This window comes from Archocentrus centrarchus, chromosome 23 (assembly GCF_007364275.1).
Source record: "Archocentrus centrarchus isolate MPI-CPG fArcCen1 chromosome 23, fArcCen1, whole genome shotgun sequence".
Taxonomy (NCBI): domain Eukaryota; kingdom Metazoa; phylum Chordata; class Actinopteri; order Cichliformes; family Cichlidae; genus Archocentrus; species Archocentrus centrarchus.
Window position 1 is genome coordinate 20,155,831 of NC_044368.1, and position 26,061 is coordinate 20,181,891.

At 39.8% G+C, this 26,061-nt stretch overlaps 1 protein-coding gene across 1 annotated transcript; it reads left to right on the top strand.

Moving 5' to 3' along the window:
• The first annotated feature begins 290 nt into the window (after positions 1-290).
• LOC115773820 (neuroepithelial cell-transforming gene 1 protein-like) lies at positions 291-25,907 on the top strand. Its single transcript, XM_030720737.1, has 3 exons — positions 291-506; positions 13,945-14,008; positions 25,839-25,907. Exons 1-3 carry the CDS (start codon positions 376-378, stop codon positions 25,905-25,907), a joined length of 264 nt encoding a protein of 87 aa, XP_030576597.1. The 5' UTR covers positions 291-375.
• Positions 25,908-26,061: the final 154 nt, after the last annotated feature.

The window sequence follows — 26,061 nt, forward strand, 5'->3', positions numbered from 1 at the left end:
ACTTTTATTGTTAAACTGATATCATTTGTAATGAAGCAATAATTTCAAAAGAAGTGAAAAGAAGAAAAGAAAGGAAAGGAAAAACATAATCTGAATCATGGAATCAATTATGGGGTCAATGGCAAACGACATATCAATATTATCCTCACACATTTGAATATAATACTCGATTATTATTGTCTTTATCTAATCTACTCTGGCCCCGCCCCTTTAGCGCAACATCCTATTAATGGCTTCGTCCGTCCTCTTCTCATTGGTCGCTTCTTTTTGGATTTCCGCCATATTCAAAAATAGTGAAGGCCGTTTACTGTTGTAGTTAGATTTATTTTTATTATTCCATTGACACTTTCAGTAAGGCCAGCTTATATTATTTAAATGGGTGAAACCCGTGAATTCAAAGCCCCCGTTGTGCTTTCAAAGGAACCGAAAAGACAACCGAACTTGAAGCGGAAGTTTTCAGCTGATGAGGAAGAGTTTCCCCTAGAGAACAGCAGAATCCTCACACGGTGTGTCCTTTTTATCTTCTCTTTAGACTCTTAGCTGAACTCTCTAAAACGGCAAGAACAAAGCTGAAAACAGCGCCAGAACCATTCGTACCACCAGCCTTTGCTGTCAGTCCAGGACAACATGTCTGAACTTCAGCATGCTTTAGCTTGGCACGTTGTTAAAATAAGCAGAGAAACTGGGTTTTATCTCCAAACAAATTGTTTATTATACGGGAATAACCAATTGAGTATGAGAAGCCATGCCAAAGATATGAGATATTAAGGCCTTACTTGACATCCAGTGCGTTTTACACAGATTTAAAGCGCCCTGCAGATATTTTACCTGCGTCATAACGCCACAAGATGGCAGCAGTGTACCTCAAACGATAATCCTTCCTCGGGCAGAGAAAGGTTGGAATTACTTTCCTGCACCATATGGCTTTCTTTTGCTTTATCTCCCTTCATTTATGTATTTCTCCGAAAGTGTAACACCTTTCTTTTATATATTAAGCATTTATATGTAATAGTGCACAGAAACGTCAAGTTAAATGGCTTAGAATTTATTTATTTATTTTTTAAAAGTATCCATACACTGTATCATCATGTCAAGGCTAGCTGAGTATAGCAGAAATCTGAATGATGATTTACTTTGGGCCATGCTGTACTGTACTTTTTACAGTTACTGCATTTATACATTAAAAAAAAAACACACAATAATACTTATAATAATTAAATAAATGAGAAAAAAGTTGAGGGCAGTCGGTGGACACAGGATCATCTGGTAGGAACTAGAACACAATATACCTGCTGTTGCTGCCCTTGCAAATGGTTTTGCACACCAAAAGTGACGTCACTTGGATAAGCCATGCTTTTGTATTGTTTCGGCTGGTTGTCCACCTCTCAGTTTTTGTAACCTCATGCAGGTGCTGCAGTGGGTACAGCCAGGTTGAAGACACCGGTGTATGATCCTGTCAGTTCGGACCACCTGTTCAGTGCAGAAGCTCAGAGATTCCCAGATTATACAGAGGAAGATGCTGCAACAGCTTGAAAAGATGAGGCTTTCTGGATAAAACTATGATGACAACTGTAATTTTTTATTTTGCTTCTGGCTTCAACTTCCTCTTCTCCTATACCAGCGCTGATGTGGTAGTTTTAAGTGCCAAAACCTAATATTCAAGAGAACACATAAGTGACATGACCAATGCAGTAACCATATTGGGCTCTTAATGAGGGTTTTTGACAGCCTGCCTGTACAGATGTCTATGAGCAGAGACAGGGGCAAAGGGAGACCTAAGCTGTAGCACACTGATGTACCCCAGGAGTCCTGCAGGGGGAATGTCAAAGAACCAAAACAGATAGCCAGATGTGTCCTCTGTCATCTGTAAACTTAATTGATATGCTTGATTTGTAACACAAGAAAAAATATAAAAGCAAAAATGTTTTCTGTCTTCATAATTGTTGAGGGATAAAATTGTCTTCTGTTCAGGGTTTGCTAACAACACAGGATTCCATCTAGCACCCGATCGCCCAGCGCTGCACTTTGCTTATTTACCACTGTGCCAGGCTGTGAATTTCCACTGTTAGCCACCTGACTATTGCCACAGTTAGCTAGTGGTGCAGCCATTAGCACTAGCAAGAGGTCGTTTGATAATGATGGGGGAAATCTCCAAAAATCTCCATGGGATTGCTTTGGTCACTAACAGATTGCAGCAGTCGCCCATTGTTTCTGGTTTCTGTTCTACTTTTCACAGTTTTGCTGCTCAGAGAGTAGTTGGCGCGTGTTTGCAGACAAGTTGCCATCTTCCATGCAAACTAGCCAGTGGTTGAGCTACTGTTGCACCAGGCTGAGAATTTCATCGATTCCCTGTCAGAACGGTTTGCTATTACCACAATTAGAAAATGGGCTGGGAGCTGCTATTAGCATTAGCAAGTGATTGTCTGATAGCTCCCTTCAGTCTATGAATGGGTTAACATTCTACAAGAAGCTTACCTCCAATAAAATGTCTGCTGCATAATCCACTGTAAACTGTAGACTCCTGTTGTTTGTGATTCACCACTGCAATTTGTCGTCTTCTATGTAAATCAGCAGGCAAGTGATAAGAAAGATCCTCCTTCTGTACTTGCAGTGTGAAAAACGGCAATGATTCCTATATAAATTGTGTGAGTACAGAGTAATAGGTCATGTCAGCTGGCTGACAACCTGAATGCAACTACCAGACTTCTTTTTGTGTCCTGCTGGTCATTTGAAAGAATGCAGGATTAACTATTAACACCAATTTCTTAGCAAGCCATATAGGTGTAAAAACTGTTATTCATGTGAGTATTAAATGTTACCCTCACTGATATATGAGTGTACAACAAGCACCTTGAGATGTCGTGATTTGTCACTATATAAATAAAATTTAATAGAACTGAACTGAATATAGCAAGTACATGATTTACTGCTGCATATCTATTTATGTGGTCACTAAGTGTTATCCAGTTCTGTATCTGCAGAGATAAGTAGCATGCTTCCCGTACACTGTTATTTTGGATTGTGGATTTATAATTGTGCCTCTAAGCAACATCTTAAACTTGCTGGCCATACGACCAAAGCAGTGATGTCCTGGGGCAAAAATCACATCATTACAATGAGTTCTTTCTGGGTAGTTCTCAGACTGGCAGCTAATATAATACTAATCAGAATGTTTTGGGATGGAGTGTTTGTGCTGGACTCTTTTGAAAGGTTTTCCATGTTGTGTGCCAAAGTGCCTGAGCCCTGCCCAACTGCCTTTGCAGACAAACATGGAAAAATATCCCCCAATATTTGACCTCCATAACAAGGTTTATGGAAAAAAAAGAAACATAAATGTTGAGTGAGAGAAAATAAGGCTTGATTTTTCCCAAGTGAGATTGGCAGTAAGTAATAGACTGGTGCTGGATTTTTTTTTCCCCCTGTGGTCTTGCCAAGCACGTGCAAGTCGAGCACCAGAAATACACAGGCTTGGTTGAAGGCTTGTTTATGGTTATTGTGCATGTAAAGGACCATGGTTAGAATGCTGGCAGAGGCAGAATTGTATAAATGCTTAGATGGGGTCACCTGCTTCACCAGTTTCATGGAATCTCTGTTCTTATACATTCCTTGGCTCACTAGAAAAGATAGAAAAGGAAACAGGACAGTTAGCAAGCTTTAACTTTAACAAACAAGGGCAGGGCTAACAGGGATATCAATCCATTGACTCATGGGCCACCCTTCCCTCAACACATAACAGCAGGTACAGAAAGAGAATGGACCTTTGTCCACTAGCTGGTGATAGTAACCAGTGTGTAGTGACATCAATCACGTAGTATCCATGAAAAAGTTAGACATGCAGGTGCTATCAGCTTTGAGAAAGATTTATGGTGTGGAGAACATGATGTTGAATGACTTTGGTTCCTTGAATCATTTACTGTAGACACAATTGTATGATAGACAAACAGCCAATATAACCAGCCACAGCCATGGGTATGATTCTTTTTAAGAAGCTTATATGTTTTTTACTCTCTCAAAAGACACTTTGAAACAATACAAAACTGTTGATGTACATGGTTGGGCTGAAGGACTGACCTGGAGACTTAGTAGATAATTTCACCTCACTTTTACGTAAAACAGTGATACTAATCCATTGACTCATGGATTAGATAGATTAGTATGGTCTAGTCACTGCATTGTGATGTGTTTTCAGTTTCACAGAAATGAAGAGATACCAGATAGGTCTTCATCAGATAGAACTATGTGACGAATTGCATACTATCACAAAAGCCTGTAAGACGATGGGACTAAAAAGAGGAGTAATAATTTCACAATGTGCACAAGTGGATCAGATGGACTATTCTATCATCAGATTATCATCTCTAATTATACGATGTGTTTTAGTGACTACAGAGAAAAGGTTAGGGTTAGGTTTTAGAGTGGAAGTCAAAACTTTCTCTGATTTGTCTGTAAACCATAATCTCTTTTTTGTTTTTGTTTTTTGGAAATGAAAGCATACCAACCTTAAGTCTTCAGTTAAATTCAGTTTTATTTATATAGCACCAAAATCACAACAACAGTCACCTCAAGGTGCTTTATATTGTAAACTAAATATGCAACAGTAATACAGAGAAAACCCAGACAATCAGACAACCCTTTATGAACAAGCACTTGGCACCAATGGGAAGGCAACACCCTTTTAAAAGGAAGAAACCTCAAGCAGAACCAGGCTCAGGGAGGTACAGCCATCTGCAGCAACCGGTTAGGGTTGGTGGGAAGGAGGGAGACAGGACAAAGGATACACTGGAAGAGAGCCAGAAATGAATAATAACTAATGATTATAAACAACACACAGAGTGAAAAGAGGTGAGTGAAGAAAAAACTATTGCTAAGACTATTCCTAAGACTCCAGCCCTAACTATAAGCTTTATCAAAAAGGAAAGTTTTAAGCCTAATCTTAAAAGTGGAGAGTGTCTGTCTCTCAAATCCAAACTGGGAGCAAGTAGAGGCTCTGCCTCCCAATCTACTTGTAATACCTTAGGAACCAGAAGTAAACCTGCAGTCTGAGAGCGAAGTGCTCTGTTGGGGTAATAGGATATTATGAGCTTTGCCTTGTCAAGAGTTAATTCCTTGAAGGACAACAAGAGGAAGGGCCAAGGAATACAAGGAATGAACATTAGACCAGTGGAGATCTGTCCTTTGGTCTGATGAGTCCAACTTTGAGATTTTTGGTTCCAAATGCCATGTAATGGTTAAGTAATGGTTTAATTTCTGCAACCAATTAATGTTATGTAGCCCTTAGTTGAGGTAGATTAATCATATTTAAGATTGATGCATTAATTAATGGAAGGACTTCTTTGAGCAGTCTTGTAAGAATGGGGTCTAATAGACACATTGATGGTTTGGAGGAAGTAACAAAGTTAATTGAGAAAGATCAATTTGAAAGAAAGTCTCAATAAATATCTGTACATAAAGATATGTCTATTAGATGGTTATGAATAACTTTATCACTAAAGGTTGAAATGTTGTTTGTGAAGAAATTCATGAAGTCATTACTAGTTAAGGATACAGGAATACTCAGATCAACAGAGCTCCAACTCTTTGTCAGCCCCGGCTACAGTGATGAATACTAAGATGTCCTAGCTTTATGAAGGGCTTGTTTATAGAGCAACAAACTCTTTTTCCAGGATAAGTGAAGATCTTCTAAATTTGTGAGTCTGTGAGTTCTACCAGGGAGTCAGGCACTTCTGATTTAAGGCTCTCTTTTTCAGAGGAGCCACAGTAGCCAGTCTTACACAGTGAGGATATGAATGAGATAATCTGCCTCTGTGGTAGCAGAGTTTAGGTAGCTGCTCTGCATTGTGTTGGCACATCATTGCATTGAAAATAACAATGGAGGAATTATATCCTTAAACTTAGTTACAGCACTTTCAGAAAGACTTCTACTGTAATGAAATTTATTCACCACTGATGTCTAATCCATTGTTATAAATTTAAATGTCATTAATAAATGATCAGATAAAAGAGGGTTTTCAGGAAATACTGTTAAATGTTCAGTTTCTATGCCATATCCAGAGTGAATGGAGCCAATCTCCATATCAAGATCCAGAGGGTTATGAAAGTGGTGGGTGGGCTCATTTACGTTTTGAGAGAAGCCAGTTGATTCAATAGATTCAATGCAGTTTTGAGGTTGTCATTTTCAGCATCCAATATAATTATTTTATCTGATCTCAGCACTAAATCAGATAAAAAGTTTGAGAAATCAGATAGAAACTCTGAGTAAGGGCCAGGTGGATACAGTACCATGTGTGCCCAAACTTTTGACTGGTACTGTAGATAACAAATAAAACTGGTTTTTGTTTTTGAGTGTACAAGGCAAAAAGTCAGGCTTTCAAAACTGTCTGGGTTTATGGTTGATTAATAAGGTGGAGTGGAAGATTGCTGTTACTCCTCTTCAGCCTGTGCTTCAAAGCTTCTGACAACTAGTATGACTCAGGGGTGTTGATTAATTTAAATTAATATATTCATATACAAGTTTCTGGAAGGCAAAATAAATATGTTAATCAATTATTCAGTCGTTTACTAAAAGGGACTTGAAGAGAGAGACTTGATGTTTCAGAGTCCACATTTAACTGGTTTACTCTTTGGTACTGTTGAGGATATTATATTGTTCTTTTTTTGTGAATTTCTATGCCTAAACTGTTTTTTGCTGATTTGGTTTTGGTTATTTTGGGGGTCTGGGAGTAGACACAGTCTCTATGGGGATGGGGTTTTGGGAGGAAGACAGGAGGAGAGAAGCTGCGGAGACACATGTAAGACTGCAACTCTGCTTCCTGGTCTCAGCCCTGCATAGTCACGTTTTGGGGGGCTTAATACGAGACATGCGAGAAGAGGAAAAAAATTCCATTATTTCTAAGACAATAATATTATACCTAGATTAAATGGCAAGTTGGTGGCTTTTTACCAATTTTCTTTTGGTTTTAGCCTGTGTATTCTTGTTAGACAAATTTGGAAAAGCTAAAAGCCAATTTTCAGCTACTGTGTACAGTCATTGTGTCTTCACTAAGGTCCCTCTGACCTTACTTAATTGCTCCTTTGTTTCCTTTCTGTACTACCACTTGCTCTGCTACAGTTGTTTGGATAGTGTTGATAAAGTCATTGAGTGGAAGCTCAGTTGTTTAATTGCTGCAGACTTATTTTCATTATGATTCACAGAGTCTTTCTGCTTCACTGTTTAAAAAAAAAAACAAACCAAAAACTGACTCATACCTTCCTGCATCACCCTGATGATGCAACAGTCGTGAAGTGACTTCCGGATCAATGCTTTCAATTTTGAGTAATTGGCATGCCACGGCTTCCCGCTTCTCTGAAGGTTTGGCCTTACCAGCAGTCAGCGTGTGGCCCTGTTTCTTTTTTAATCAGCATGCAGTCATCATAGTTGTGTGGGCTTGATCTATTATTCTTCTCAGGAGCAAATGGTAATATTGGGAACTGACAGCTGAACTATGCACAGTACACTATGTCAGGGGTGGGCAGTTCATTTTCCCAAGGGGCCACATGAGAAACTGGGACTGTTGTGGAGAGCTGCGCCAATAAGCTAAACTCAGTTCTGCTCAACATTAATTTTATCTCTTTATAAACAGCTACTGGTAAGAGTGGATGTTGCAATTATGGAGATGGAGAACTGGTTCATCGAGGCTATGGAGCAGAATGACCACTGTCTCCAGCTGCTGTCCAAGATGGTTGACTTGGAGGGGTTTTTTTTATAGGATACTTGGTCATTAAAACATTTGCCTTACCATGAAGGCTCTGCCTTACCACCAGTCAGTGCACAACCTCATTTCTCTGTAAAAACCAATCAATATCCGGTCATCAGATTCTTGAGCTTGCCATGTTTCACTTTTTCCAGCAAAAGGAAATGCTAGAGGTTGACTACACAATCTCTTGTATACAGACTCAGGTGCTTGGATTTAATAACAGCTGACAATGCACTGCTTTTGATTTGCAGGCATTTAAATAATTCAGTATAACCATGTTTAAAAGTGCACTAGGTAATGTGTTTAGTTCATTTAAATTACTGTACTTCAATGTAATGCACTTGCTTAGTGCATTAACTAACCCAGTGCTTAGTTACCTCAACTGCAAACATGAACTGTTTTTTTTTCTGCGTCATACCAATGAAACAGCCCATCCCCGACCCATATGAAATGATATGACATGTAGTAAACTTTAAATGGTAATATATTTCCTGCAGTTCAAAATATGCAAAATGTGCACCTACAACATATCCTTTATTTGTGGCCATGCATTATGTTCTCATTGAATATTTTATTTACTTTAACTTTTAACTTTGGTTAATTTTTGCTATGATATGAAATTCTGCAAAACAAAATTTCAAAGCAATCGACACTGTTTATTATAATCTGTCAACTTTTTTCTTTCTAGTTTGTTATTGTACATAAGCATATGTCCTAAACTTACTTGACTCACTGACAACAGATTAATCAAAGAAAAACTATAATTTATAACTGTTGATAATAAATAATCAGCACAATAAATTGGTCATTTTACATAAGAAGTTTCGATAAATCTTGCGTGACTGGCACTGCCCTGGAAATGTGTTAATATGGTCTTTGAGAACAGAGTGCACACAGTAACACGTTACTGTAAGACGCTAGAAAAGTTCCCACTGCTCTATTAGTGTCTTTCTGAGGAAACTCCAGTTTTTGCTACATATTTACTGATCCACACAAGATTCTCAGTCAAATGTCCTGTTGTGTCATAGATGCTAAACATCGACCCACAGGGAATTTAGGCAGTGCGTCATGCATGCTTTTGCAAGCAGATATATTTCTCAATACTTTAAACCAGAAACTAGAGTGAAGCCGACTGTCTCCCATATTTTTCATTTCATATTAATATCCAGGGAGATTAGGGATGAGTGACATCAAAGTTAATCAGTTTCCAGATCAGCACAATGACCATAAGGCAGGAACAGTATTTGTGCTTTGATAAGGATTGCAGTAACAATTATTTTTTTATCATTTAGGATTCTTGTCTGGATTACAGGGGGCCTTTGTGGATGACACAGCAGTAACAGTCTGTGTTAGGGCTCCATTATATCCACCATCCGGTGACTTGCAAACAGCACTATACAAAAAAGTTAACATCAAATTGCCGTCACATCCGCTGTTGTTTCTGCTGGTCCTGCACCTCTGTTTTTTTCACCTGGTGTGTTGTGCCACTGCAGCTAGGTTGAAGGCACACATGTATGATCGTGTCAGTTTTTACTGCCATTATAATGATATATCAGTACAGAAGCTCAGTGATACACAGATTACACAGAGGGTGATGTTGCAACAGTTTGAACAGAGTCTTTGTAGGAAAAAAATCTGCAATTGCTTTGCTTTCTATTTCGAATTTTTCTCCTCATATACCAGCACTGAATTATGACATCTATTGATTAGGAGAATACTGCAGCGGGTACCTGTGAGATAAATGGATGTGGCTGTGAGATGAATTACAACTGTGGCAGGTAGACTGGTGTCCTCAACCTGGTTATCTCAATTTGCAATATCATTGGAACTTCTTAAAAACATCCTTTTAAAATGGATTTGTTAAGTGTGGTTTCATTGACTCAAGCCACACTTAACAAATCCATTTTAAAAGGATGTTTTTAAGAAGTTCCAATGATATTGTTTTCAATATAGTCAATGTGTACATATCCCAACATGCACTAAATTCATACATATTTCCTGAGAACTAGGTTCTAACCCGTATTCACCTCAGGCAAGGAAGCTGTGTAGAAATGCCTTATGTAATTCAGTGGACACCTCCTTATTTAGTCATAAAAACTGTTAGTGTTATAACTGTACGTGAATGTGAAAGGAATATATATTTAAGCTTTTCTATGAAACATAAAATTCAGCCTAATATTGAGACAGATGCTTGAACTTTGTTTCCCTTCTCTACAACTTTTAACAGTGATATTTTGAGCAGCCAAACCAGGCAGGCTGCACTGCCCTCAAGCTAATTCAGCAGCAGGCTGAACACCACCTTCAGTGACCTCTGACCCCTCACTTGCCTCCACAACATGTGTAGCTACTGCAGAACACATGCTGTTAATCCAGCATGCATTACAGTAGCACTAGTTTGTACAGATCCAACATGGGGGGTCTCAACAGGACGTGTCTGCTCCTTTTCTCGGGTCTGAAGACACAATGACCATCACCATGCTAAAACTCTAGAGCTATAAAGTCCCACTTCTTGGTATTATGAACTGCTGTGAAAGTTTTGGCATCTGATGAACCTTTAACTGTAGATGTTTTGGGCTGTATTACATTGTCTTGCTTGTACCTAAAGGAAGATGTCCACACCATTTATTTGTTGTTTTCAGACGTGTTGTTTTTTTTTAATCCAGTTTAAGGTAAAGCCAAAAACCATTTTGCAGCTAAAGTATCCAGTCAGTGTGTCTTCATTAAATTCCCTTTGAAGTTTTGCAACTTAGTTGCTCCTTTCTAATTACAAACCTTTTCTGCACTACAGCCTACTCTACTGCAGTTGGTTGGATTAAGCAGTGAGGTATGACGTCAGTGAGGGAAGAGTGAGCATTTGCTGCAGGCATATGTTCATTGAGCTTTCCAGTATGTCTTTCTACTTAATTGTGAAACACTGGCTCACATCTTCTGGCACCAGCCTGGCAATGAATGAATCATGCAAGTGGTTTCTGAATCGGTGTTTGTCCTCTTCTCAAGAAGCATTCCTCTGATGACGCTACCCTACCAGCAGTCAGTGTGTGGCTGTTTCTTTTTTAATATTATTGCACACCCAGTCATATTTCTCAGGGTTTGCTCCACAGAGTTGTTGCATGCTGTTTATACTCCACACCTTACAGTAACACCACTCCACACATATCCAACATGGGAGGTCCCATCATATCCAACGTGGGAGGTCAGGAAAGAGGAACAACAGTGAGTTTCTACAGCTATCTGTAAAACACGGTGAAGGCTCTGTCGTGGTTTGGGACTACATTTCAGACCGTAGTGTTAGGGAACTTGTCAAAACTGATGGAATTTTAAATGCAGAAAAATATAATCAGATTTTGATCTATTGTGCAGTACTATGTCTTTCTCTCCCCTCAGCCCAACCGGTCGCGGCAGATGACTGCCCCTCCCTGAGCCTGGTTCTGCTGGAGGTTTCTTCCTGTTAAAAGGGAGTTTTTCCTTTCCACTGTCGCCAAGTGCTGCTCATAGGGGTCGTTTTGACTGTTGGGTTTTCTCTGTATTATTGTAGGGTCTTTACCCACAATACAAAGCACCTTGAGGCGACAGTTTGTTGTGATTTGGCGCTATATAAATACAATTGAATTGAATTGAATTGAATTGAATTACTATCTAGAAAGCATCTGATTTCAGCATAACAATGATTCTAAACATCCCGCCAATGCAGTAAAAGCATACCTAGATAGAAAAAACACACAATGGAATTCTTCAGAGCGGACTGTAACATTATTGATCAGTTGTCAGAGAATGAAATAAAATACAGCCAACATCCTAAGAAGAGCTTTGGAATGTCCTTCAAGAAGCCTGGACAAGTAATCTTGAAGACTTCTTGAAGAACTAACAAGAAAGCTTGCCTAAGAGAGTTCAGACTGTGCTAAAGGATAAAAGACTGGCTTTCAAGCTTGTTAGAATTATACAAACTGTTTTTTCCATCCATCCATTCATCCATTCTCTTCTGCTTGTTATAGAGCGAGAGGCAGGGTACACCCTTGTACAGGTCGCCAGCCTGTCACAGGGCTAACACATAGAGACAGACAGCCATTCATGTTCACACCTACAGGCAATTTAGAATCACCAATTCACTTAACCTCACTAACTGCATGTCTTTGGACTGTGGGAGGAAACCAGAGCACCTGGAGAAAACCCACACAAACTGGGAGAACATGCAAACTCCACACAGAAAGTCCTGGGCCAAGGTGGATTCGAACCTAGACCTTCTAGCTGTGAGGCAACAATGCGAACCACCACACGGTTTTCTTATTTAATATGTTTCCATTTATGTTTGCATGTATCCTTGAAAATGATAAAGAAAGGAAGGTTGACTCAAGAATGGAGAATTACACAAAGAATCACAATGAATGAATCAAAGATCTCTTATTAAAACCCTTTTCAGATATGGAATATACAGTTGTGGTCGAAGGTTTCCGCAGTGGCATCACTGCCAAAACTAAAGCTTTACAAAACGTTTTTGAAACTTATGAAAGTCTTGTGAGTGTTCTTTGCTATAGCATAGAAACATGTAAAAAAATATTCTAATTAAAAACTGAAGTGCATGAAAAACAAACTTTGTGCAACTGTATACCATTGTATATTCAATCATGCCACAGTAAGAGGCACAAGATATTAGTCATCTCTGCAAAGCTAGATGGGATGTTACATATAACATGACCTTGCTGCTCCTGCTGCAGTCTTATTATCTTATCCTCTGTGTGAAGAGAAGCTAGACACCAGTGCCAGACCATTTTCTAGATATTATTTGAAAAAATTTCTCTGATATTGTTTGCAGCAAAATCCAAGTGTTCCTCGTTATAATCAAACATGCACTAATGAGTGGTGTTTGAGGATCTGCCTCGGTTCTCATGATAGGTACCATGATGACATAGCCATGGTAACAACATTTTTAGAGATGGGTCACCTACCTTCATAAAAACACCTTAACACTGAGGCATGAACAGGTGAAGAGAGTGCTGCAGCTGCCCATAGTGTCGACTGCAGAAAGACAGTTGTGCGTTCAGTATGACTGGAATGACTCAGTGTTACAAGCAGCACTTGCTGGACACACACACACACAGAACAAGTGTTTCTGAGCAGGTCAGCATTCTCTGGATGCTGAAGCCTTTTTTGGTCCCACCATCTAAAGCCCTTGTCTGAAGGTTTTGATTCAGTGCACCACCATGTGTGCCGAGTCTGATGACCCATTTTTCCTGGTAGTTTTCTTAAACATACTCCACAGTGTCTTAACATGTCATCTTTCTGTTTAAATTTTTACCAGTTGGACAGTTCAGAACGATAAGTAAACTCGTTAGAAGTCTTTAATCGATATCTTTTAAACTTGCCAGTGGTGTACATTTTTCAGAAGGCTCACATGTTTTATAACCTCAAAAACCATCTTCATACTTCTTATATAAAAGGAATCGATGCCCTCAATCTGTTGTGTGAAGGCCCTACACGGTATTTCTGATCCATTTACTTGGTTTCATAAGTTGTACAGTAGCTTGGCCTTGTACGGCAGTCTGAGACACACTTTTCACAAAAAGTATTTCATCAGTATGAAATAGCGTTTCAATAAAAATCCAATTTATTTTTAGTATAAGACAGATCTTAAGCGCTGCTTTGATGTATTTCTTCTGCCTGTGTAACCATCCATTCACTGAGTGTGCTGTGTTGTGTAATTGTCCTTATCCAACCTGATCTCGTGGTAATGTTTCAATAATCACACAGGTTCAAATAAGTTGTTTGACATGAGAAGGATTTTCAAAGTGCATGACTGGGTTTAGGGGGAGGCAGTCCAACTGTTCAAGTCCCAGAAAAGGAAAAAGATGCTCCCCAACAAAAAAGAAAAAAAGACAGTTGGGTGCTAAGGACAGCTTTTCAGCATCTTTCAGGAAGTGGATTGTGATTCCCTTTCTGACTGGGTGGTCAGTCTTGGTCTGGGCTGTAGCTATAGCATGCTGAGGCTGTGGTAGGTCATGGGAGGTTAAGGTTTTTTCTCAGAACACCTCGCTTCTGAGTCAGGGTCCTCTTCTTATCACCTTATGAGTGCTTTGAAGTGGGCTTTACTCACTCTCTGGTCAGGGTGGACACCATTGAGGCTTGAAAATTCCACAGTGGTAGGCCATATAAACAGGACTTGTAAATGAGTATTTCCCTTGTAATACTCATCTCTTGTGCTTTTGTCATCATACAGGTCACTGCAGAGAGGAAGGTCGTTCACCTTCCTCACTCCAAAACCACAATGGGACTTCAGTTTGGTGAGTCCAGATCTCATGTTTTGTGGTTTGCATGTTATATAGGACAAACTGCTAGACACACAAACAAATTTTAGCTCATCTATCACTAATTAGGATCACCTACAGCAGTAATGATTGAAGTGAACAAAAGTGTTCAGTTGGGAGATATGTGCACTGCATTTATTCAATGTGTTTGTATAAATTTTTTTATGCATGTTAATGTTAACTGTCAGCATGTCTTTTGGCTGACTCCTGCCCTGTCGTGCAAACTGGGAGTGTACTTGAGCTCCACTTCCCATCAGAACGATGTGTTCTGGTTTTAAATCTCACCTCAACAAGGTCTTGGAAACAGTAGCGCTGCTCATTGTCACAGCAAAGAAAAGGCAACTCCCTCTTGAACCGTTGCTGTAAACCAGATAAACTAACAAGGCTAGAGGATAAATGTTTTATTTTACTTTTACTTGTTTACGCCTTGAAAATTATCACCAAAACAATAAAATACAAAAAGAAACAAGGCAAGTAATTATTTCTAAAGAAAAGTGTTAGCAATTTTTTTATAATGCTACTTCCAGGGACATATTAAAATATTCTTTATCTGTGCCACTGGCTCTGATTATGTATGTTCCATTGAGTCAAAAATAATTGACTTACTGCAGTAAACCCCAGTTTTACTACAAGACCACTTTTCTAACCTAAAATGAATTGCATGCATTTGAGATGTCTCGTACAGAATGGTCCAAAATGGTTATTTTGAAGCCCCTTCAGGTAAGAGATATAATTTCAGTGCTCATTGCAACATAAAAGCCACAGCCTGATCAGCAGTCAAATCCAATAAAAAGACTTCAAAATTTTTTCAAACACACATACACAACGTTGGTACACTAAACCCAGTGTACCAACATGAACATCTTTTCTCATCCAATGGATACAAAAAAAGTTCAAAAGTACACCGAGACACCACTTCTTTTCTCTCTTCTAGAAAGTAGGGAGATGCCTGTCAACACACAGCTGAAATGGACATTAACCTGGGGTTAACCCTACCCTACTAGGGAGAAAACTCCAAGCAATCACATGATTCTACTGTGAGCAGCAATTTGCAGTGATGGGGGAGAAGGAACTCTCTTTTAACAGGAATTGAGAACCAGGCTCAGGGAGGGGCAGCCATCTGCTAAGGCCGGTCCAGGGTGAGGGGAAAGAGAAGAGAAAGGAGAGCATGGAAAACCAAGGATAAAATACAGACTTTATGTAAGAAAAGAAAAAGTTAATGTCAATGCAGTGGTGACATGGTCACTCCAATAGTGAACAGTGGGTAGTGAAGAAGAAATACACCGGGCCCTGGGAAGTCCCCCCAATAGCCTGAGACTCTAGCAGCATAACTAAGGTTAAGGTTAAGGGTCACCTGATCCAGTTTATCAAAAACCAGTCCATCAAAAGGCAAACTTCATATAGATATAAATGCCCAAGTAGGGCATTTCAAGATGGCTGCCAAGTTCAGTGGCTTGTCTCTGGAAAGATGTTGCCCTTCAACTGAATTAGGATCAGGGCCAAAAAAACCTGTTTTATATACACACTTGGTCCAGCTTTGGTTATAGAACAAAAACAGTCAACTTATAGAGAATGATGTTTTGATGCAGAGGCGATCCTGTGGCAAATACAAAGTGCATTGCATATTTCTAATAAAAATAATAGTCAGACAGAACTAAAAGATTGCATTTAACAGTGGTTGTTGGCAAAGAGCGCCATAACATTTCAAACTTTTGCACTCTATGACTTCATAAATGCAACACAAGTTTGAAAGTTGCTGTCCTGAGGAGAGGAGTACCGATCCAATATCTAAGCTTTGTTTTAAGGTCTGCTTAAGATCTGGATGTGGCCTCTACAGTCAACCTTCAAAACAATCACCAGCCTTAATTCTCATGCCTTGGCTTTCAGGTGCTATCAGTGGATCGAAATCAATAAAATTAGCTCAGCATTCCAGGCCAGCATTCCACTTGGTGTGTATCTCCATCAAATACCTCACTGAAGGGCTGTGATGACTGCTGTTATATGGCTTGCTCATGGCTGAACCCAGCACTGTCCATGTAGCCAGAGACTAAATTGCTGGATAAAGAAAATCTAGCCTGCTCTGATTTCTTATACCCCCTCCCAACCAGAGGAACTTAATAGCCTACAAAGACAGGCCTGCTTGAGGTTTACTGCCGGCCTCAAATGAGACAAGTTGATTAGAAACAGAAAAAAGTGAGCAGCAGTGAACAGTGTGTTGGCATTCCCGGGTTTACAGCTGCCTGAAACACAATCCATCGTTCATCTGAAGGTAGAGGAGGAGAAATTAAAGGGGAGCGTGAAGGCCAATGGCTCTTTATCTCGTGCCAGCCTGCTGCCTTTGACTCACATATATAGCACACTTATCTCATCCATCAAAACCATGTGGAGCTTGTTAGCTCCCCCTTTCAGTTTATCTCCCCCGCTCCCATGGTTATTCTGTTATTTTTAAATCTACCAAATAGCAAGCAATTAACAAATCCTGGAAGCACCTTTGTCCAGTTGCCCAATTATCTCAACCCTGCCATGTTAAGTTTAAAGGTTTTGCCTAGGCTTTGAGTAAACTTTAGCTACGCCCCCTGAGCTTAGAAGCAGTTAGGGAGTTTTTTTTTTTTTTAATAACCTGGCTGTGGCAGGAACAGGTAAATGTTGCAGTGAATTGGCCCAAGGGAAACCTTGGAAGTGGGCAAGTAGAGCATTCCCTGGGTGCTTGGCACATTCTCTCAGACTACATTATGCACGAGGCATCAGGAGGGCTTGTTGTTATGGCAAGAATGTGAGTCAGGTTTCCAGGCCAATGCCAAGGTGGAGGAGATCAAACCAGACTGCTGTTTGGTGGAATGTGACGGTAATTAACTATGGTAAGAATCACTGCCTGCACTTTTTGTTCAAGCAACAAGTTCAGGCAGCCAGAGATGTCAGCCTCAAGAGTGGCCTGTCTGATAAGCAGCATTCCAGCTTTAATCTGATGATGTGATTTAATGATCCTACCAGCTGCAGAGTGGCATCTGGCTTTTCATGCAAACACAGAAAATTATTGTGGGCTGCTCTTATCCATACCAACAACTCCCTTTTTTTTTTTTTAACCACTGACTGAAAATTCCTCAGCATTCTGCTGAGAGCACGATTTATATCACTGATAACACGTGATGCATCCAAGGTGTTGCTCTCCACTGAATGCCCATACATTTCACAGAGAGATCCCAGTGCAGCAGTGTCATCACCCTGCAGACACATTATACTTTGATGTTGCTGTTCTGTTACTTGAAGTCATGCCTCTTAATAGCTGATAGCACATGTTCACTAAAATGAAAAAGAAGTCTTGTTTTTACTAGCTCTCTATAACATTTTACATGCGCTTGGCAGGAGATCATAAATGTATGTTTTAATGCTGCATTCAGTGACCATATCTGATCAATTTTCTCTTGTGTCAGTGGAGGCAAAAGTGCACTTAAAGTGCATTAAAACTTGGATTCCATTACCTCTCTGGATGAGGAAATGATATGCCTACCTCCTCAAAACTGCTCCTAACTTTGCTAGATGTTAGCCTTTGTTAGCCTCTCCTAAAGTTTTTGCTAGCTCTCTGATAGGTTTATTTTACCTTTTCAGCCTAATGCTGGCTTCCTTCAGGCCTCTTTCGCATACACAGGCATCTGAAGATGGGTGGCTGTAAATGGGTGGCTACAGTTAATGTAATATATATGTAGAACCCTTTGAATTAAAGCTGAAATTATTGTTTGGTTTATAATAGCAGAATTTCTGCCGACACCCTGTTGGCCAACAGCACCAAAGGCAATCATCTTATTGACAATCCACATGTTTGATTTGGCAAAAATTTTTATGCTGGATGCCCTCCCTGATGCAACCCTCCCCATTTATCCAGGCACTATGAGTACACTGGTTTGCGGTCCCCCCATGGCTGGGTTTAATAATGTCCAGAAGCAAAACTGCAAAAAATGTTTCCATATCCAACACATTTTGAATCTAAATGTATATATGGTTTCGTATTTTCAAAAAGAAGTCTCTCATAAATTGAAAGTTATTGGCTTTAGCAATATTCATGCATATAAAAGGAAGTGTGACCCTGGGATATCTGTGCACTTTCCCTGTGGTCAGAGCCACCCTGCAGAGAGTTCAGGCCTGCTCAGTGAAGAGACAGTGTACTCGTTACCAGACCAGGGATCAGAGTTAGTTCAATCAACTCTGAGTAGGATCATCCTGAGTTGGCACGTACATGAGCAAGGAAAGAAAGCCATCATCAATGGAGCTCTGATACCATGATTCACCATGGCAGCGGGTAAATAAAGAGAAGACCCTCCATTTTAATCCGATGGATCGAGGATCGCAGGTGTCAGTGTGGAGCATGACAAGTCACTTTGATCAGCCTGACCCACTCTGTCATCATCAGAGACCAGTGGTTCTCAAATCCAGGCCTCGTCCTGCAGTGTCCTGCAGGTTTTAGATGTGTCCCTGATCCAACACACCTGAATCAAATATAGAAGTCATTAGCAGGACTCTGGAGAACTTGACTACATACTGAGAAGGTAATTCAGCCATTCGATTCAGGTGTGTTGGATCAGGGACACATCTAAAACCTGCGGGACACTGGGCCACGAAGCCTGGATTTGAGAATCACTGTCATAGACAGAATAAAAGTTTGTTATAAAATATATCATTTCATAATGTCTGCAGTCATCATTTACACAACTTGAATCTCCATCAGATGAAGCTGAATCCTAATTTGACATTTACTTTAAAATCTAATTATTCAGCTGCAGCCTGATGGACAAAATGCAGGAGACAGAAAGTGAAGATAAAAATGTGGAGAAACAGCTCAGACTGAGTTTACTGACCGACCCGTGTGTTAGAGAGTGAGACAGCAGCAGAAACCCGGGGCGGAGCTGACCTCAGGCCAGTTTTTATTTAATAAAACCTGTTTTTGCTGCAGTTTATGACAGTTCAGTTTCAATGATCAGACAGTAAAAATGGAATCTATTGATGGAATAGCACCCTCATTTTATTCATTCTTTTAATGAATTCAGGATTCAGGTGGACTCGGACACAGTTTGCGGATCCGTTATAGAGTCAGTGGTCACCGATTTAGGTGATTTTCAATGGAAAATATGTGGAGATACATACTGTGAATAACAGACATCTTCACTTAAACATTCACATCGTCTGATCCAGACATTTTTCCATCCAAAGTTTGTTCTGTGTCTAAAGCTTCATCCAGATCAGTGTGATGTAACAGTGATGCTACAGTAACTACGGTAAATGTTTCAGAGGAACTGACAGCCTTACAGCCTGTGGATGACTCTAAAAGCTTCATGTTACGCACAAAAATAACAAACTAACATCTAACTGGGATTTCAGTGCTTGTAGAAACACTTTATGAAGGAGGAAATGAATCGGCACATCAGACAGGTGGTTTAGGTGCAGAAGGAGGGGAGGAGTCAGAGAGACACTCAGAGTTTGTTGGATAAAACCTGCCAGCGAGCAGGTTAGGTTCACCTTGGTAACTGACTCTGAGTTGGAGTTAGCCCTCTTTCTGGAACAGAAAACCTGAGTTTCCCTCATTTTAGGCTTAACAAACCCAGAGTTGTTGCTTCCTGGAATAGGCCCCAGGTCATGTTTTACTGTCATTTATATGTGACTGAGATGGTGATTGGAGGAGGAGCTGCTCCAACTAACTTGTTGCTGTGTCTCTCTCTCTTCTTCACAACACCTACGTACATCTTTCCCTCTCTAATTTTAACTAACACTTTTTGTTCTGCCACAGAAAAAAATCATAGCTGCGAATGTTTACATTTTTGTCCTTTTCTTATTTATCTCACTTCAGTAAATATTTTTATTATTTTTCACCAATCCCTCAGACTGCGTGAGCTCAGCATTTCTTGGCTAGTTCAGCTCCTATTTAATCCAGTTCTGGACCACAGTGAGCTGTTTGTCAAGACAAAGGATGATTTTTTTTCTTTTTTTTTTTTTTCTTTTTTTTCAACATCCAAACCATGATGTCATGGTAAATGAGACTGTGTGTGTTTAAACTGTGGCAGGCAACAAACCTCATACAAAGCTGGAAGGTGCACATCCCTGAAAGTGTTGAAACTTGTCTGTAGCATTAACAAAAAACAAAGTAGTACACTGTTCCTTTGCATCTTTGTTGTCAGTCTACATCAAGATCTTTTTATGTAACGCAAATTCTGTCAGTAAAAACTGACAGAGTAACCCGCAAAGGCTTATATAGCCTCAGTGTGTGTATTACACAGAGAGGGTTTACACTGAACCCAGCTTACCATTTGAACAAGTAGCTGCTTGGATTGTGTTGTTTCATATACGTGCTGCTGAAGCAGGGATTTCCAGAGGTGGCAATTTTCTCCTGCTCTTTCCCCACTGTGTGTGTTTGCACACAGAGATTACTCTCATGTTGTTTTGTTCTCATGCATAACACCCGAGCTTAAGACAATATTTAACTTGGAAGGAGTTTCCACACCTGCAAACACACTTCATGGACAGTAGGCTGCTGACTTCTGCTGACCTGCTGTTCTGTATTCAGGCTTTTGTTAGTCTTTCTATTTATAAAATAGCAGAATGTTATTCATACATAAATATTTCCTGTCACACACTGTCCAATCAGCCCTACTGGTGCAAAATAACATGGAACTACAGGGCAAGGCCATTGGACTGATATTATTGGCACATTATTAAGAGTATTCAGTTCAGTTATATTTATATAGATCCACTTCACAACAGTTACCACAAGGTGCTATCATATTGTAAGATAAAGGCCCTACAAAGAGAGAAATCCAATGATCAGATGAGCCCTTTGAGCACTGACGATGGAGAGAACAAACTACGTCTTAATAGGATAAGATGGCTCCAGCAGAACTAGGCACAGGGAGGAGCAGCCACCACTGGTTGTTGTGTGAGGGAAAAGACAAAAAAATATACACAGACAAAAATACTGCTATAGTTTTTCATATGACTAATAGGGTTGGGTATAGAATGGCAATACATGCACCATGAGACAGTGATGTATGTATGTGATTCAACAGAGTTTGCTACGCTGTTACAAGCTATATACTCATTCTTAATTTTTTATATGATCAGTCTGATAAAGTGCTTATACTTCCAAGGGTATTACAATTGCTGGATTAACGTGAAATTAATTAATTAAATTAATTAATTAATTTCTGATGTTTTACACATGAAATATTATATTTAAGGGAATGCTAGTAAAGCCTGATCAATACTAGCTTTCTAGTTACCAGATGCTCTGGAGAAAGTTGTTTATTGTTTTGTTTTTTTTCCTTCCCACCAGCAATATGTTTCACAAACTCATTAGAAACTTGCTGTGAAGACACTGCTTGACTCTGTAAACCATCTGCTCAGTCTGACTCCCACCTTGTCACATATGCTGCTTTTTCCACTAGTACCTACTCAGCCTGAATTGACGCTGTGTGTGTCCAAACATTTGACTGGTACTGTATGTTTTAGATTTTTAGATTCTTCAAATAAGGGACTTTTTGCTTTGATTACAGCTTTGTACGCTCTTGGCATTCTCTCAATCAACTTCATGAGGTAATCACCTGAAATGGTTTTCCAACAGTCTTGAAGGAGTCCCCAGAGGTGCTGAGCACTTCTTGGCTGCTTTGCTTTCACTGTGCAGTCCAACTCATCCCAAACCATTTCAGCTGGGTTTAGATCAGGTGATTGTAGAGACCAGGTCCCCTGATGCAACACTCAATCACCCTCTTTCTTGGTCAAATAGCCCTTACATAGCCTGGGGTCATTATCCTGTTGAAAAACGCAACCAGATGGGATGGCATGTCGCTGCAGAATGCTGTGGTAGCCATGCTGGTTACGTGTGCCTTGGATTTTGAATAAATTGCCAACAGTGTCACCAGCAATGCACCCCCATACAGTACACTTCCTGTTCCATACTTCACAGTGGGAACTGCACACGTAGGAACCATCTGCTCACCTTTTACGTGTCTTACAAAGACAAGATGGCATTTGAAACCAAAAATCTCAAATTTGGACTCATCAGACTAAAGGACAGATTTCCACTGGTCTGATGTCCATTCCTTGTGTTCCTCAGCCCAAGCCATTCTCTTCTTCTTGTTGTTCTTCCTCAGAAGTGGCATCTTTGCAGGAATTCGACCATAAACTCCAGATTCATGCAGTCTTTTCTGAACAGTTGATGTTGAGATGTGTGTGCTACTTGAACTCTGTGAAGCATTTAAGTTGGTTCTTATCTGGGGTGCTGTTAACTTGAACTTGAACTTATCCTGTGCAACAGCGGTAACTCTTGGTCTTCCTTTCCTTGGGCGGTCCTGATGAGAGCCAGTTTTATCATAACATTTGATGGTCTTTGTAGCTTTGGTCTTGAGGATACTTTCAAAGTTCTTGAAATTTTTTTAATTGACTGACCTTCATTTCTTAAAGTAATGATGGACTGTCATTTTTCATTACTTAGTTGGGTAGTTCTTGCCATAATATGGAGTAGAACATTGCTCAAACAGGGCTATTCACTGTATACAACTCTACCTCTTCACAACACAACTGATGGTCTCAAACACATTAAGAGGGCAAGAAATTCTCAGTATCTTCACTCTCTTCATATAATCCCAGATACTCAGATCAGGGTGGGAATCCTGCTGTCTGTTACAGGACTCCTTTATCTTCTTGTGACTGAAGATAGACCTTTCATGACTATAATTGGATCTTTTTCTTTTTTGCCCTTCTCCTGGATGAATCCTTAAGATTTTTGCACAGCACTGTATCTCTGAGTGAAACTGAGGTTTTTTTTGGTTTATCAATTCAGTGTTTAAAAGCAAATGTTCAAGTGTGACTGGATCACTCATAAATATTCTAGTGAATACAGCAGTGAGCATAACTGTGAAGATGGAAGAGAGATACAAAGTCACTTTGACTCAGCTTCATCTTTTCATTTTTACTCACATCCCCCTCACCTACACTGTCAGATCAGGAGGAAGATTGTGAGGAACAGTGGACCTCAGGCACATTCTTAGGCAATGTAAACAAAGCTTTTTTAGCTGAACTCTAAACATACTCCTCCTAAAATAGCTGTCTGCTTGTCGCCTACTACCAAATATTACAAAAAGATAAATTAAACAATATATTTTGCAGGAAGAAAAAAGTTCTAAAAATATTCAGTAAGTGCAACATTTCCCACAGCAGTGGAGACACACTATTTTTGATAATAGCTGGTTTTCCATTCAGTGAACACTTTCTCTTACAAACTTTTTTCAAGTAGCAGAGTTTACTTCAGATGATTGTTTGCCTGCTTTTGCACTGTGGTGAAGACCCACAAAGAATTAACAAATTAGTCTGTTGAAATAGCAGGTTTCACACAACCATGTTACATCTCTGCTGTCCCTCTCTCTCCACTTTCTGGTCTCCGTTGAGTCATAGCTGCACATGTATGATGACCCTACACAAACACACACACATACACACACAAAGCACCACACAAAGCACATTTTCTGCTCTACATCAATCAGAAAATAAGATTAGATTTTTCTGATTCACTGTGGCTGCACTGCACACAGCGGGAAAGCTCTCCATCATCAAGATTGTCGAGAGGATAATTGGCACCCCAGACTAGAGGACATTTACACCTACACCTACACCAGGCAGGTTACAGTCATAGTCAGGGACAGCACACATCCCAGACACTGCCTCTTCACCCCCTCCGCCTTCTTCTGAGGTGCTACAGGACACTATGCATGAACAACAAGACTAAAAAAAAACAGCTTCTACCACAGAGCCGTTACACTGCTGAACTCTGACCATATCAAACCAAATGGACAATCTCTTTGCACATCCACTGCACCACTTTAGTGCATTGTATACAGTTGTAAATAGACATTTATTTGCTGTTTTAACTGCCTTTGCTCACTGTAAATATATTCTTATTTGTTTTATTTATATTTCTTATTTTCTGTCTCTTATTATTTATTATATCGGCACCTGGAGGATGGCTGCAACAAAATTCCAGTGTATTGTGCCATGACAATAAAGATATCTAAATAAAACAATATTATTGTGGGAGCAGGTGTCCTTCTGTAACATTAAATAATAGTATTAATTAATTAATTAATTAATTAGAGTCTCTTATTTTATGTTAAAATAAGGAGTTAAAGTGTATTCTTTCTATGCATTTCATTCAAAATCTGAGCAGTTCTGCAGCACAGTACCTAAGAGCTTTAATAATTGATCAGTTCCTGTCATTTAATACATTGCATGTTTCTTTATTCAGTGTGCTGTTTGACTTGCATTAAAAACTGTTTTGCTAGACTCAGCTGTGGCACTGAATCAAAGTCTGCTGACTAGAAACGAGTTACACAATCTTTTGTTGTTCACAGCCTCCTATTGAGATGCAACCAACTCTGAACAAACCATTCCATTTATTATTATATTAAAGCTAATGGTCAGAAGCAAAATCTAAGCTGGGAAATATTTACAAATGTTTAGTTGAAGTCACTGACCTGTTAAATTTTTACAGATGTGGGAAATCAGGCAGGAGGAAATGCCCTGCACTGCCACAACCACCCTGCTTTAGCACAAACAAACACACACACACAGTTCAGCCATTCGTTGTCAGCCACCCCTGACCATTTTGGTACTCTTCACCTCACTGGTCAATCAGGTCTTGACGTACTGTGTGTCTAGCCAGAAGCATTTAGCCGTGGTTAATGGAGCACAGTAACAGAGCTTATGTTTCCACAGGCCACCATTGCTCTGTGAGGTTTTTACAACCCTCAGCTTAAACAGGCCAGACTACTGTTTGCACTTGTTAACTGACTCTAACTGCACTGACTAAGGGGCCCATTATACCAACCGTCCAGTGCCTGGTTGCTGGTTGTGCACCTCTCAATTTTTGTAACCTGCCGTGTTGTTTCGCTGCAGCTAGGTTGAAGGATCAAGTGTATGATCGTGTCAGTTTTTACCATCATTGTGGTTACCAGTGCAGAGGCTCAGAAATTCACATTCTGTACAGAGGGAGGTGTTGTGGCAGTTTTAAAAGAGGAGACTTTTATTTTCTTTTCATTTTGACTGCTTCTCCTATATCATGTGGAGATTTTGTCTGCGTGGCAACAGAGAGGATACTGCAGCAGGTATCTGTACCATAATGGTGAGCATAAATGGATGAGGTTCTGTGATTGCATCACTGGTGGCACTTCAAGCGACCACTGCAGTGGTTATAATGGGGCTCTAACAGATGACATACAGGTGTTAAAGTTCACTCCTGTTCCCAGTAGGATGCCCGGCAGGATCTATTGTAGCTTTATAAAAAAGCCAACAGGGGTAGAGTGCATAAGTAGGCTAACAACAATTTAGACTTCTGCAGTGAATCTTTATAGAGAGAATAATCATTGTTGTTCTCTCACTGACAAATTCAAAAACTGATGAAAAAGTAGGTGGAAATGCACATAAGGAATCAACTCTAATGAACAAACCAATCGCAGTAGTTGCAGGCTGCTTCAGTGTGATGTAGGTTAAAACATAGGTTACATCATAGGCAAAGAAAATGTAAGCTGCATGTTGACAAGTTTGTGATAATTGTTCATTTTGCTCAGGCAATCTAAAATTCTCCTATAGTCTGCTTTGAGGGTGGGGACACAGCTGTACTCTGTGTGTACTCTTTGACTTAACTACAGGTGTTCATTTGAGAACTCCTTCCTCACGCTGTGCACCATAGAGATGCTTGATGACACAGCAATCTGCTTTTTGTGAGGCATGCTGAACAATCCTACTAGCATTCCACCTGTTTATGTCTCCACAGAAGAGGAAGCACAGAGAGAAAGATGGCAGTGATGCAGTCAGCCTCTGTAGCATCGACTTTAAGGTATAAGCACATGATCAGACAGCACTCACCTCATTAACCTGTTTTTTTTTTCAAGCCACTTATATCAGCTTAAAGACCAACTTTGAGAATCAATTAAATATCTAAGAGAATTCACCTGTGTTGATAATAAACCAGTAAAAGGGAGACAAGGAAAAACAAA